The sequence below is a fragment of the Neolamprologus multifasciatus genome, chromosome 14, assembly GCF_963576455.1.
Source record: "Neolamprologus multifasciatus chromosome 14, fNeoMul1.2, whole genome shotgun sequence".
Taxonomy (NCBI): Eukaryota; Metazoa; Chordata; class Actinopteri; order Cichliformes; family Cichlidae; genus Neolamprologus; species Neolamprologus multifasciatus.
The window spans coordinates 5,305,540-5,321,475 of record NC_140452.1 but is presented as its reverse complement, the minus strand read 5'-3'; the positions used below and the strand labels follow the sequence as shown (position 1 = coordinate 5,321,475).

At 42.3% G+C, this 15,936-nt stretch overlaps 1 protein-coding gene across 1 annotated transcript in view; it reads right to left on the bottom strand.

Moving 5' to 3' along the window:
- Nucleotides 1–15,936, bottom strand: part of LOC146503309 (uncharacterized) — an 82,736-nt gene that overhangs the window by 11,707 nt on the left and 55,093 nt on the right. Inside the window, exons 4-9 of the mRNA XM_085131140.1 lie at nucleotides 11,038–11,286; nucleotides 9,590–9,650; nucleotides 8,378–8,508; nucleotides 7,008–7,127; nucleotides 5,480–5,593; nucleotides 581–694 (exon numbers count right to left, since the gene is read on the bottom strand). Coding sequence (XP_084987266.1) covers nucleotides 581–694; nucleotides 5,480–5,593; nucleotides 7,008–7,127; nucleotides 8,378–8,508; nucleotides 9,590–9,650; nucleotides 11,038–11,286 — 789 coding nt within the window. The remainder of the gene's footprint in view (nucleotides 1–580; nucleotides 695–5,479; nucleotides 5,594–7,007; nucleotides 7,128–8,377; nucleotides 8,509–9,589; nucleotides 9,651–11,037; nucleotides 11,287–15,936) is intronic.

Sequence of the window (15,936 nt, the reverse complement as noted above, 5' to 3'; positions counted from 1 at the left end):
GGTATACTGGCCCTGTGCTGAAAGTGACTATATTTATGCAAACTTTACAACACTAGTACATACCAACCAGGAGGTTGCTAGGCAACATGATGGAGTCATAATATATTATAATATTCAAGTTTTATAAATAGAAATGAGACATCATTATGAAACGAAATTGGCACAGTGGCTTTTTTTAAGGTGTTGTAGGTGCAGAGATGCTGTGGTGTCGCGGTCAACACATTCACCTTACATGCAAAGTGGGCCCGGATAAACAGGGAGGGTTCTGTCATGAATAAAATCGTTGTCAAATCAAAGATGCAGATCAATCTGCTCTGAGGACTCGTTGCCAGATAAGGCAGCAGCTAAAAGCACATAGAGGCGCATAAATGCTAAAGAAAAGGGAATTTCAGCCCATTGGTATGTGGTTTCTAGGCAACATGAAGGCGGGATAGATAAGAACCTTCAAGGGCCTAAGATATACCTGTGTGCCAAGTTTGATTGCTTAGCTCTTGATTGTGTGGGAGGAGCTTGCAGACAGAGAGTAATTTGTTGTATTATAGTAAGATAAAGAAGAGCAGGCATACGATGACCCACTGACCCAGCTGGCACGTCCTGCCGGTCCATCCAGGTGGACAGAGGCAGCGATAACCTCCAGGAGCTTCTTCACACGTTGCTCCATGGCCACAGGGGCTGCGATCACACTGCTTCACCGCTGAGAAGACAAACAGAGAATAATATATATGAACTTACTGGCCTGTGTGACGGGAGCGTGAGTGAGAACATTAAGGAGGCAGCTTGTGCATGTGTGATCTGAAGGGTAGTATTGGTGTGAGGAAGCTTTGATGCGTTCGTGTTTTTGTTCTTTCTGCTGCTCTGGTTTCTGTGCAAACAGTGATGAATACAATCATCTCAAATCTTTCCCAAAGAGGAGGGAGGAAGGAGCGCATTTGAATAAGGGAAAGGATGGCAAAGCCGGGGGTTGGACAGAAATAAAAATGAGGCTGCCATGTGTGGTTCTACCCATCTGACAAGGAATTTAAAACAGGAAAAACATCACATTCAGACAAAGAGAAGCTCCCCACTTAGGGGTTAACCATGCATAACTTAAAGAGGGCATCATAACTTTTCCCATGCATATCTCTGTGGTGTACATCTCTGTCTCTCTCATAACCTTTTTTCATTTACCTAACCCTACAGAAGAACCATTTTCCATTTTCCTGACCCCGAACAACAATAATCCTGTCAAGTTAACGGCACATCTCCAAAACTGAGACGGAGAATTCATAACAAACAAAGAAGCCTTTAATTAATATTGGTTATATATATAAATCTAGTCTGAAAACAAAGCTATCTTGTGGTTTTGGTTGTCATTCCTTGCAAGCCTAACAATCTTCTTGCTGTATGTTCCCTGGAGAGTCCCCCCCCCTGCACAACACATAGCCTGCAGAGATAGGCCGCCTCTCTGACTGTTAATCAAGCGAGCAACAAACAACAAGAGCAAAAATAAACATAACTTTTATTCCCCCGTTTATCCCTCTGCTCTCACTGTTTGATAAAAATGCTTTCAGCTGAATTGTTTACATGCCACAGCGCTGTTTATCCTGCACGAGGTGAAAGCTGAGGATGTGGAACTGTTCTTGTTTACAGACAGCTTTGAAAGACCATAACCCGTGTGATCCAATCTCACCTGCCGTCACGCACACCCACCCACCCACCCACCCACACACGCACACACACGCACAGCAGACCACACGACCGAAAAACCCAGACTGTTCTGACAGCTCTGCTCAGCTTGACCTTTAGCCGCGTGCAGATCAAAAATGTATGCGGCTGAGTGAGCGGGAACTAACGCAGTCTTTAAAAGCATTTAACCTACAAACAGACATATATTTAAGTGTGGTTTACTTGTATTACACCAAACCATGATGTTAAGCAATTCAAAGAGGCATCAGGTCCTCTGTGCCTGTGAAGGAACTTTCTATAATGAGTGAAAAAATAAAACAAAAAACAAAAAAATCTCCTGATAACATCAAAGAAAGCCCAGATTACAGGATTGGGATCATGGGAACTATACAATCCAGCATTTCTGAGCTTGATGCATACTTGTGATTGTTAGTGGCGATATCTCCGCCTTTCTTTCTTTTAAGAGGGACAGTTTCTGAATATAAGGATGAACCGCTATGTTTAATGATTTGACATCTTTCATACTCACAAAAAGAAAAAGAAAAACTGTGTTTATGGGAGATCAGCGGGGGGGCATGTACTATGAAGCAGGATTAGTAGGTCAGTAAGGCGCCTCTATTTTCACCATGGTAACTTGCGCTAACCACACAACCGGAGACCAGACTTTGGGTTTTCACTGAGCTAATTATTTTCCAGACAACATGCTGTAAGCACGAAATAGATAACAGGCACCCTCCTGAGATGTATCCTACTAGCCTCACTGAAAGGAGCCCTGCGGTGAAGTTATGTGCATTCGGTTGATGCAGAACATGAATATCTTTTTTTATATTCTTGCTCCTTTTTTTGCTGCCAAGTCCATTTCACACCGCTGTAATTACAGCTAACAGAGCAGAGATTTGAAAATGGCTTTTGCTCTCATATTTTTGTGCTTTTTAGCCTTTGTATCGAGTTAATAAAATAGTGGCGAGATAACGGGAAAGCTGGGAATGAGACCAGCTGCAAACCTGAGCCTCTGTGTTAGCTTTACAACATATGGGTGAGTGACCTAAACCAGCACCCCTATTGCAGAATTACATCTTGTCCTGATTTGCATGTCACAATGATTATGTCTAAATGAAACTGAGCTCTAACACACAGCTCTAACAAGCCACAGGCAGACAGGTAAAATCAAAATATTTTAAAAAAAATTGGATTTTGAGTGTATTTGTAATTGTTTAATTAACAACTATTATACATAGTGTATGTTTTGTATATCTTTCACAGGATTTTGGCCACCTGTGGTTGTTTAAAATGTGCTAGGGGAGACCGGGGATAGTTGTAACGTGGGTCAGTTGTAACATTTCCAATTTCTCCAATCAGGGCTAAGTTTCAAATGATGTGACTCATCCTGTACATGCCCAACTCAGTTCTGCTATCACATGTGAAAAATCAGCACATTTTGTCAAACACAGACAATTTAACACGAAAAAAAGTAATTTGTATGCCAAAAAGTAAGTTTTTCTACTTTATTTCAATTTCTAATAGCATTATCTGCTTTGCAGTTAAACTCATCAAACTTAAATTATGTTATTTGTATGTCTATGGGGATATATTCTGTGTAGGTCTTTAGTGCTAATGTTTTAGCCGTTGGCTGTAATGTTAGCTAGTTCATGGCTATAGGAGTCTGGGTCAGTTGTAACAGCAACAGTCTGGGTCAGTTGTAACAATAATGCAGATGTTACAACTTACCACACTATTACTTTAACTTATATTAAACAAGTTGGGGCAACGACATCAGCAGAGAGAGGTTCACTGGTCGCTTTTGTATATGCGGTTAATGCCATTGGCAACACAATTCCTCCACTGTTTGTGTTCCCACACATACATTATGCAGGCCACTGTGTCAGAGATGGACCAGTAGGAAGTACTGGTAATGGAAATAAATCAGGATGGGTGCAAGAAACAGATTTCCTCATCTTTCTGAAGCACTTTGCAAACCACACCAAGGTAAGCCGATGCGATGCTGGTGAACAACTACATTTTTTCAGCTTCATTGTTATGTTCAAAAGTTGGTGCAAGAGTTGTAGGTTATAATGCCCACTGAGCCAATGAGGCCAAACTCAAGGAAGACCAACCAAAATTAATGAAATATTCAGTTGCAGAAAATTCCATAATTTGTCTTTTTTGGGGGGTTGGAATATGTTCAAAAGCTAGATTTCGGCATTCTGTCACACACACACACACACACACACACACACACACACACACACACACACACACACACACAGCTACATAAATGGCTCTAAATGCATTCATGTGTTGAATAAACAAAGATTACATGTTAATGTTTTGTCAGTACCCTTATTTCATTGTGTTACATTTCATCCCAGGATATGTTACAACTAACCCAGACTATGGGGTTAATTGTAACATTTCACTCTTTGTGTTTGAGACCATACATGCAATGGGTAATTGTGCTGCAGAGAGAATAGCTGCACTATTTAATAGCCGAGACATGTAAATACTTTGCATTACATTTTGAATCCACTACCTTAAAAGAGCTCTAATTTACAGACAGAAATGTCAAAAATGTTACAACTATCCCCGGTCTCCCCTACTGTGCTAATTTTGATTTGAATTGACTATATCCTTCATATTTCTCCAAACCTGTGCCTTTAAACTCAAGGTTGTCAAACTCATTTTACATTGTGAGGCCACTTTGATCTGAAATGGGTTGGACTAGTAAAGTCACTGTAAAGGTGTTTAACTTAACATTTCATTTCTGACCCATCTTGATACAAGGAAAAGAGGTGCAATTCACCGATAGAAAAAAAGCTGTAAAACATCTAAAAATAAATTACACAATTCAAAATTTATGCCATTCTTTATATTTTCCAAAGCCATCCAGTGGATCAGATTGGAGTCTTTCCCAGGCCGATTCTTACCCACGGGCCTCACACACCTCTGCTCTAACTGATGCATGCGCCGTCACATTGTCCTACATTACGTGGAAGATGAGGCGTCAAGCCACTGTTTCATGTGAGAGAAGCAGAAAGCAGAACGTTGATAACCACCATCGTTATCTCTCACTGGGTTTTGTCAACCTAGCAGAAGCAGAGAAAGCCTGATGTCGTGTTTATCCAGAAGAATCTGAGTCTGAATAAACGCTTCAGCATGTGTTAGAGGAGACTGCATGTCACAGCGCCCTTAAAGGCTGCTCTTGTCTTTGTGCGATTAAAGTAAAGACAGTCTGGCTTTGCATATTTTTAAGAAAAACATCAGACTACTGACATCCACATACGGCCAAGAACAACAATGCCACACCAATCCAGAACAGCAGCAGTCTCAGCTTACATTCACTTGGCAGACACTTTGCTACTTTTTTCACTTTCACGCACATCGCAAGAGAACCGGATGTCACTCCACAAATTCCCAATTATGTGATTAAAGTAATCAAATTACATGGGAAAAAGCTCACATGAGTAAAAGACCTGATAATAAATACCTTCTAATTACTGCCATTAAAAAAAAGAAACAAAAAAACATGTAATAATTCACAGTGCCACCTCTGCTTATATTAATGCAATTGCTGATTATAAGTGCTCCAACAGAGGGTCTTGATTGTTCTAGTGATACAAATACAAATGCATTCCTGCACCCCCCCCCCACACACACACACACAGGGAAAGATGTTTAGGCTAATTTAACTTCCTCTGTTGCATTGATTAGAGTCACTCGCTGGCTTTGATCCAATAATAACCAATCACAGACAATCTCACAGCGCCCCGGCCCCTCAGCTCAGTAAGACACGAGTGTGAGCGGCATCGACAATCACCATCTGTGCAGGTGTGTCCAGTCCAGCCTTCGCTACAGATGCAACTGAACCCTGTTTGGTCTTCCACACAGGTCGCTCCGTTCATACACGGGGAAGACAAGCACGCGTGTTCCACTAAAGGGAGGAAGGAGGGGAGGAAAGTGTAAATGAAAAGCTGGTGCAGTTTGTTTCTCTCATAACGGTTATTAACTTTGACAAACAATATTGTGGAAAATTGTGAATGGCTTATACAAATATAATATAAATAAACTAGAAAACAAACGTTGAAGTAAGAATGAATTTGTAGAGTCCCACGTTACACTGGGGTTAACATGTGTACATGTAAAGACTACTTATAAGTAGGGATGGGTACCGGTATCCGGTTCTGACATAAACGGTAGTAACCAGAACGAAAAGCAGCGCACATTTCGGTGCTTTTTTTTCCTGAGATGTGATACACTTTGAATTCTAGCCAATCATTTTACGTTTCTGAGGATAGTAGGCGGGTCCAGGTACGTACGTTCTTTTAGAGCAGAGCTACAGATTAAAAACGCCCAAGGCGAAGCGGTCAAAAGTCTGACTGTACTTCACAGCAAAAGATGCAAACTCAGCAGCTGCAACAAGTGCTTTAAGCTGATACTGTGATACTGTCAAAGGAGGTAACACCTCGAATCTGATGAAACACCTGGCGACGCATAGCGTTTTTTTAAAAGCAGAAAAATGCGCCATATTTGATAGCTTGCTGCAAGACCTCACACCGAGCGCATCTACTGCGGGTGTGGTGGTGACGGATGATGATGCAGCAGCAGCTGTTCTTCTCTGCGTGAGTAGCTTCATGTTGTTCGTGTGTAATTTACGTTGAGTAGGCTAACCACGTTATTACATTAATGCATGTAAGGTGAACTAGCAAACACCATCATAGCTACATGCAGCTGTCTTCTTGTTTGATGGCAGATACTCCCTTCACCCTGGCCAAAAAGGCTAAAATGACCAAAGAAAAAGTGGAAAACAGCTAAACATGAGAGGTTTTTGGACAAAGTTTGTGTTTTTTTCCATTGTTTAAGCTGCTTCCAGCCAAGAGTGATACCATATATGCCCCATAGCTGCAGAAAAGGCTAACATTGTTATCTTTTTACAAAAAAAACAGCTGAACATGAGAGGTTTTTGGACAAAGTTTGTGTTTTTTCCATTGTTTAAGCTGCTTCCAGCCAAGAGTGATACCATAAATCCCCTATAGCTACAGAAAAGGCTAACATTGTTATCTTTTTACAAAAAAAACAGCTGAACATGAGAGGTTTTTGGACCAATTTTGTGTTCTCCATTCTTTAAGCACCGGTTTGAGCACCGTTTAAGCACCGGCACCGTTTCAAAAGTACCAGTTTGGCACCGGTATCAGATAAAACCTAAACGATACCCATCCCTACTTCTAAGTAGGAATTTTCTAAATAACTCTAACAATTTATGATATTTCCTCCTTGTGCCACTCAGTAGTCTTGGTGTAAACAAACATTACCGAGAGCACTTTTGCTGTTTGTTGACGTTGACTCACCGATGTCACAGTTGCGTCCTCTGAAGCCTTCCTGGCACTCACACTGATACTCGTTGGGCTCTGTGTTCGTGCAGGTCCCGCCGTTTTTACAGGGCTGATGGGTGCCACAGTAGTTTAGATCTGAACCCACAAAAAGATGCGTTTCGTTTTTAGATATTAGCGCACAGCAAAAACAAAGTGACATAGAGGCGAATAGAAAAATGAATGAGGATGCCTTAGTCTGACTTTATTTCAGGTAAACATCCAGCGAACACACACACACACACACACACACACACACACAGAGGCCTGGTGTATCCAGGTCTGTTCTGTGGGTTGACTGTGCAGGCCAGTAGCTGCAGGGCTTGTTCCTCCATTGTTGAGGCTGTTTAGAGCTTTGCTTTCTTTAATCATTTCCTCGGTGCCCATGGCCTCTTTGTCTCACTGCAGCTCTTTACAGAGCCTTTTTGAATGCGCAGAAACAGCTTAAGACCCCACCTAGTTAAAAGCAGCCGGCCCAGCCCCGCTCACGTTCACCTTACCCAAGGCTATCACCTTTCTCCTGCACAATACGCTGTCCCGTGGGCACTGGTTAGGCTCCCACACTGGGACAGAGGTAGGAGTCATATGCTGGGATAATGCTGGGCGAACTTTGCTACAGTTTGGTGGGAAAATACTGACGCTCGAAATCCTCGGGGACTTTTATCTTATCTTATACAGAAGATCATGCAGGGAGACAAGTGTGAAGAACCACGCCTCGCTAAGACTGCACACACGATGCCTCTCTCTTTGTCTCAGAGCCACACAAACAGGATGAGCTATTGGTCAACGTACAATACACGGCAGAGCACTTTCATCTTTACGTATGATGTAGTCTTCTACTGTGTTTTTATATTAAATGAGTCTTTGGAAGCTCTTGTGGACAACAAAGGATCCATCAGTGTGTTGCTGAATCCAAACTCTTGTAAACCTACGAGTTCATATATAGAAAAGAATCAAAAATTTAAAAAGGTGACACAGTAAGTATCTTTAGCATGACATAAAGAAATAAGAGAAATAAGATTAATAATCATGAATTCTGTATAACTGTGCAAAAAGGTCACTGAGTAGAAGTAAATCTGGACAGTTGAGAGTTAGTCGGCTCGCTTTTTCCAAGAGTTTCTGCCTAAACTTTTACTTAGTTTTAATTTTATAGTGCCTGCTACGCTGTGTGGTTAATTTTACCTAGCGATTGATCACTTTGTGTGTCTACAGCCAGCGCAGTATCCTAAACACACACGACTCCAGTTGCATATCTGAGATACTGGAAAAAAAGGGTGGAAACCCCCTCACTCGCACATAAACACTTTCTTCTTCTCTACTACAGAAAAGGAGCGGGTCACATGTCGGACCTTTGTCACACAGCAGTCCTCCCCAGTTGACGTCGCACACACACTGCCAAGGTTCGGTGCAGCTCCCATACACGCAGCCTGGGAACGTCGTACACTGGTCGCACAGCTGACCCTTCCAGCCATATTGACACCTAAAAGAAAAAGAAGAAGAAGATGTGAGCAGAGAGGCAGATTGGAACAACCACGAATCTCATTATCTGCATTATGAAGCTGCTGTTGCTGTGATAGTTATAGAAATCCTGGAGGGATGTTTCGATGATGATTTTATTTGCTTCATTAGACTTCTGTGGAAGACGCTGTTACTTGAAAATGCTGCGCAGCACAAATTAAATCCTTACGTGGGAGCTCATTGGTGTGCAGATCAATCTATACTATATGGACTAAAGTGTTGAGCCACTCCTCTTAAACTTTGAGCTCACTCAATTCCAGTGTGTTACTGTAATAGGATGCAGTCGTTGCAACAAGTCAGGTTGTGAAATTTCTTCCCTCCTAGATGTTCCACGATCAACTGTAAGTGGTATTATTGCAAAGTGGAAGCTTTTAAGGAGCACAGTGACTCAGTCACAAAGTAGAAAGTCACATAAAGTTACAGAGCGGGGTCACCAGCTGTAGAGTCAGTCTACTGCTGGCTCAACAACAGAGCTCCAGACTTGGGTGTAAAAACGGAGCGCCAGGATCTTCATGGCATAGCCAAGCAGCTCCTGCAGGTGTAATGCAATGTAGGAGGCCCCTTATATAGTGTACATTCAGACCCACTTTACAACTGAAGTTAATTTATCTGTAGAGAGAATAAATCCCTCTAATGTGATAGCTGCACTAAATCTACACCCGCAACACTACTGCTGGACTTACAGGGGATCTAAGTTTGTGTATTTACAGCTTTGTGCATTATTTTTGGATTGAACTTGGTAGAGTCCCTCAATTCATCATATTTAAGTCACCTTTCTCCTGATTGGCTGTTTGTTCCAACCAGAATGCTTTGAACATAAGGTTAGTGTATATTAAAAGAAAAACTCCCATTCATTTGGTTGGCCATTTATGAACGAATGACTGAAGGTTTTGGTTTAAAAAGTTAACCTGCTCATATAAAATCACATTTTTTGTCATCTTCTGGTATTGACTAAAGTTTTCATTCCTCAATTTTTATATTGTAACAGTCAAAATAATATTTCATATTTCCAATTTTCTATATCGGTACAAGTATACACTTACTTGCATTCTCCAGGTACATCGCAAGAGCCGTGGGTTTGATGACAGCCCTGCCTGCACACCGCTGCAAAGCCAAAAAAAAGCAAAACATGGTTGGAATCATACCATAACACAATGTTTTTTTTATGGAGTAGACGCGTGTATGGCGTCGGAGTATCTGCCACATCATATGAGGGTCAAAAATGCCTTTAATTAAGCCTGAAAACGCCCTGAACTTCATCATCAACAGTAACCTGCAGGGGCTAACAGAGCGAGCTTCCTGCCTTCCTGCAGTCCAATCAGTGTCGTGTCGAGGAGGAAGTCAGATGAAGTGAGAAAGGGGTGAGATGGGCAGGGTTGCAGGATGTCCTTAAACTAGCTGTGTCCTTCAGGGTTCCCATGGTTTCCACTCTGGCTTCCTCCATTCACTCAGTTCAACCGCTGCAACGTGATGGCAGCGCTCCGAGGTCACAGAGTGAGGGCGCTCAGTTGATGAGTCACACAAAATAATCCTCCACACCCTCGCCACAGAAGGTAGCCAGCGTGTCTTTGCTGATGGACTGTTTCAGAGAGCAACCGTGTAATGGCCTGAAGTCTTTTTGACACTAAGACAAGCACGTGTGCGCTTATTCCTTATTAATGAGGCCTGTTCTCACCTTGTAGATTGCTATTAAAGCTGTGTGTGAATATTTAGATGACACATCCACGAAACTTTTATCACAATAATAGTTTTAAATAGTTTCAAAGATTAAAATTAGACAGGAAAACAAAGACGATCTGAAGAAAAATTTGATTAACTTCAGGTTAGGTCACTTGTGGAGTGACACTGTGATGGAGGGTGTTCTCTGCCTCACACCAAGAAGGTGTTTGTATCTCCTGGCTGGGTGGGACCTTCCTGTGTCAGGTTTGATCTAACCTGTATCTGTGTGGGATTCTTTTTCTTTTTATAAGTCCTGCTAGACTCCAAAGATACGTTTGTTAGATTATTAGTGATTCTGAAGTGGAAGTAAGGGTCTTTGTGACCCTGTGATTAACTGGCAAACCTGCACAGGGTGTGTGTGAGACAGACTCCAATATTTTTAGTTGACTTCTTTGATCTGGGCAGTTTACAAAATATGTTTGTGTGTTGAGGAATTTGAAGGTTTTTTTTCCCACCAGTACAGGCTTTAGTAGTGTAATCCATCGCAGCAAACATTAAGCCTGGGTTTATTTTTCTAATGCTGTACCCCTGTTACTGGATAACTTAATAACGTGTTGCATTGTTGATGGTAACAGTAATACCTACTTAGTATTTAAGGGAGCATTTTTGGTAAAAACATTGTCTTGTTGAGCATTAAAGGAAGAAAATGATTATGTGTTAATATTTGAATGAGATAGAGACAAATACTGGATTTTTAAAAACACATACACACACAAACAAATGCACAACTTTGAGGAAACACCAGTGGACTCCTTTGTGTTCCTTTTCTTACCTATTTTGCACTCTGGCCCCGTCCAGCCCTCCATGCAGACCTTGGAGCCGCTTTGGTCGCAGCTGAAGTGGCCGACGAAGTCATCGCGGGCTCGGCAGAACTTGTTGCAGAAGGGTCCGTAGTAGTTGGAGTGACAGCGGAAACGAAGTCGGTACTCCAGGCTGAAAGAGCGTCCGTGGTAACGGTAAGTCTGCCACTGTTCACCGGGGTTCAGCATGGAGGAGAGCAGGATTCGCTCGATCAACTGACCTGAGGGAGGAAGGAAGGAAGAAATACTTTCTTTTGTTTGCTGCTCTGCCACTGGGAAATCAAAGGGTGCCAAACATCTGGGGAAGGAGGAACTGTGTCCACATTCAGCAGATAAATCTAAACACTCCTTAACATTATTAGCATCAAAGCTGATGTGGCACGAGTTCAATCAAATAGTCGCCTGTTAACACATCGAGCAGTTATGGAGCAACGTTACCATCATATGGAGTCTGGCTCTTTTTCCATCACCTGAAAAATATCTGTTTTTAGCTGTTTAATGTGACAAGTTACCCACCAGTGAGTCACTAACTTTTAGTGTTTGCCATTTTGTGCCGAGCAGGTTGTGTACAGGTGATTTATGAGAGCTATTTCACCAAAAAAACAACAACAACAAAAGAAAACCACTGGATGATGAAACAATGAGGCTCTAAAATGCTCCGCAGAGCTGTGCGACACCACAAATATCCAAGAGATCATCCCTATGAGGCAGCTCTTTAACATTTGATTAGCTATTGGAGAGGAGGGGGAGGTGCAGAGAGAGGACCAGACAAGCCTCAGGGCAACAGCGGGGCAGTGGCTGCTGCTCCTGACCCCCGGAGGGGATTTCCCAGAGGCACTGGCATCCCCAAGTCACTTTCATTGCTCTCTGACAGGGTGTTAACAGACACACAGTACTCAGAATAGGTGTGAGTGTGTGTGTCTGTGTGTTGTTTCGGTGTATATGCCATGTGTGTATCTATGAGATGCTAGTGAGGATAAAGGCAAAGATTGCATGATAGGAGGACAGAACAGGAAGCCTCATTGGAAGTATGTCAGCAGTGAAGAGAGACTGAGTGTACAGAATGTGCGAGTGTGTGTGTGTGTGTGTGTGTGTGTGTGTGTGTGTGTGTGTGTGTGTGTGTGAGAGAGAGATTCTGCCAGAGGCAAACAGAGTGAAAGAGGAAGGGAAGCAGCTATTAGGACACACACATAACAAACTGCCTGATGGAGAGATGAGATCACTGCGGTTTGACCCAAAGGAATGAAAACAGGGATACACAGTGGTTGGTGAGTGTGTGTGTGTGTGTGTGTGTGTGTGTGTGTGTGTGTGTGTGTGTGTGTGTGTGTGTGTGTGTGCGTGCGTGGGTGGGATGGGAACAGAGCGGACGTTGAGCGGACTGTTAGCTCGGCCGCTGCACGATTCCTCTGCCGTCGCCTGTAGTCAAACTCGAGGGCCCCGTTTCACAAACACTCATTACGCTACTGCAGTGCATTGTGGGTTTTTCATTATTTTATGACTCTGGCATGGCCGGGGGTTAATTTCATCATCACCATTTCTCTTCCAGAAAAGAAGTAGAAGTAAGTGAATTATCATTCCGCACAGCAGGGAAGGTGTGTAACAGAGCCCAATTTTCGCAGTAACGTGATTAGAGAAGATGGTACAATAATATGTGAGGGGTGTGGAGGACCCCAGGAAGAATAGCCTCTCTGGCTGGTGCTAATGGGCATCCTAAAAAAAGAGAGAGTGCAAGAGACAGGAAGATTGATGGCAGAACAGCTGAAACAAGAAGCCCTGAGCTCTTCATGAAATCACACTTTATAGAAACATAAGCAGCAAAGAAATGGGGATTGTATCTGCAGGGAGTTAAAATAAAAGTCGTTTTCTTGTCTCTGGAGATTGTCCCCCTACTGTCTTGTATAAGCTGTGAAGTGCTTGCCCTTGACAATGGTGAGAAAACACTGCATGAGAGAAAACACCTCCCCGTGACTTCATTTTGAATCAATAGCCTTGTGGAAGCCAATAGATCAGCTGAAGGGTTTTTTTTTTTTAATTTTTTAATTTGATGTGCATGGGTTCTCATGACATTTCTATGTTTATTTTCAGTTTTCATGCTAGTATAAAGTCCCAGTGAAACTATTCTCACATGGATGGGGGACTAAGTCTAAACATGTGTCTTGAATTTTGGTGACAAGCTGGTCGAGATTATAATGCTTCTAATATTGAATTCCACTTTCGCAGTTTTGTGGCTGTGGGTGTAACATCGGTGCAGCTGAAACACGGGGGAGCACAGCAGCAAGCGTGCTGTCAAAATCACCCAATGAATACGCGAACAGAAGGAGAACATGGGAACATTACGCTGAGAAAGTTATAAATGTCCCTGTGGGGTTTTTGTTCTGTGAGTGGGTCTTCACTGTGTATAGAAGAGATGGATGTAGTCACAATAAGCATTTGGTACAGAAGCCCTGTTTTAAAGGTTCAAATTTAGGATTTTGACAGCAGCCATGTTGGTTTTTTGTGGCAGACAGTGGCAGAAAATGCACGAATGTATGGATGGATGGAATTTGACTCTTCAAAAGTGAAGCGCAGGTTTATACAAGTTATTTTCTCCGATTATTTCATTAAAGGCACAAACACGATTAAGAAATCTAGTTCAGTGACTAATTAGCGCAAATTGGGAAAAGCAGCAGCCTGTGTCAGGTCAGTTAAAGCAGACCTGCTCCTAACTTTAAGCCTTAATTAGTGAGTTATAAACAAACTGCACTGTACATGTGTTATGAATAGGGATGGGTACCGGTATCCGGTTCTGACATAAACGGTAGTAACCAGACCGAAAAGCAGCGCACATTTCGGTGCTTTATTTCCCTGAGCTGTGATACACTTTAGATTCTAGCCAATCATTTTACGTTTCTGAGGATAGTAGGCGGGTCCAGGTACGTACGTTCTTTTAGAGCAGAGCTACAGATTAAAAATGCCCAAAGCGAAGCGGTCAAAAGTCTGGCTGTACTTCACAGCAAAATAAGCAAACTCAGCAGCTGCAACAAGTGCTTTAAGCTGATACTGTGATGCTGTCAAAGGAGGTAACACCTCAAATCCGATGAAACACCTGGCGACGCATAGCGTTTTTTTTAAAAGCCGAAAAATGCGCCATATTTGATAGCTTGCTGCGAGACCTCACACCGAGCACATCTACTGCAGGTGTGGTGCCTGTTATCGGACCCGGAGTTAGCAACATCCCCCAAAAACCCGAAGAGTAGAGTCCTGGCCCCTAGCCCTGCCAGTGTAGCAGAAATGATGAGGATGATGATGCAGCAGCAGCCGTTCTTCTCTGCGTGAGTAGCTTCATGTTGTTCGTGTGTAATTTACGTTGAGTAGGCTAACCACGTTATTACATTAATGCATGTAAGGTGAACTAGCAAACATCATCATAGCTACATGCAGCTGTCTTCTTGTTTGATGGCAGATACTCCCTTCTCCCTGGCCAAAAAGGCTAAAATGACCAAAGAAAAAGTGGAAAACAGTTAAACATGAGAGGTTTTTGGACAAAGTTTGTTTTTTCCATTGTTTAAGCACTGCTTCCAGCCAAGAGTGATACCATATATGCCCCATAGCTGCAGAAAAGGCTAACATTGTTATCTTTTTACAAAAAAACAGCTGAACATGAGAGGTTTTTGGACCAATTTTGTGTTCTCCATTCTTTAAGCACTGGCACCGTTTCAAAAGTACCGGTTTGGCACCGGTATCAGATAAAACCTAAACGATACCCATCCCTAGTTATGAAGGCTGTAGCTTTATTTAAAGCCCCGGAGGTTGATGTTTGGTGCGTACACAAAACATCCAACAGCATGTGAGAAACTGTTTTCTCTGTGCTATTGCCCTGGTGGCAGTAACGCAGTAAGAAAGGCACTTTTGCAAAACATCTGAGCAGAAAAATTCAGTTCAAGAATTAAATAATCCATTTTTTGTTGACTAGAAAACCCTTTGAAATCTGGGGAAATGGCAGCACTGCAGAAATGAGATGTTACAAGAACTGCAAGGCCCAAAAGATCAACGCAGGCCTTTTCATTTTTTCTTTATGTACTTAATGACATGTTTATTTTCTGAGTATATTATCCTGTATGTTGTTGTTCAATCGTACTTTGTGTAAACATTCAGTCACTGACTTATGAGTTAAAGCTGATGCAGCCTGGTGTTGCAAAATTTCCAGCCTCCATTAAATTATTGGTTATTACAGAGCGCGTTTACTCATCTTGATGATTGCTCAGGAGGCTGCAGTTTGCTGTTTATTCGATTTTCACTGTTGTAGTGACAGGTGTTTCCATCAGGTCTATTGTGCAATAAAGTTAAATAAAAGACTGTGTCCTTCAAAATAAACATAAAACGGGATAGAGAATATGTAAAACAACTGAAAGAAACTAAATAAAACAAAATAAAGGTGCCAAAACCTGCTGCATATTACCTACTTACTGTGAACTACTGCAGGCGTGTATGAAGTTTTACAGTCTGACTGATCTCATTTCATTGCTGTGATACCATCGTGTTCCCTTATCTAAACAGTTACTTGTCAGTATACTCAACAAAAACAAGGCCAAAGACCAAAGTTGTAACCAACGGGAATTCTCCTTCAACAGATCAAGGTACGCCCCTGCACGTTAACACTTAAGCTACATTTTATTTGAAGAAAACTCTGTGAAGGTCACACCGTCTGTGCTCATAGCACATCACATTTTCTTGGTATTTCCAAGAACCGTTTCAGAAGGTACAGTTATGCTTGGTAATCCTTTCTGATCTGCAGCACGGCCCGCTAAGTCCATTCAGACCGCTACCGAACGCCTCTGTTTGGGCTGAGCTAAGCTGTCAGCCTAGCGAACAGCTTTAGGCCCAATGTAAGG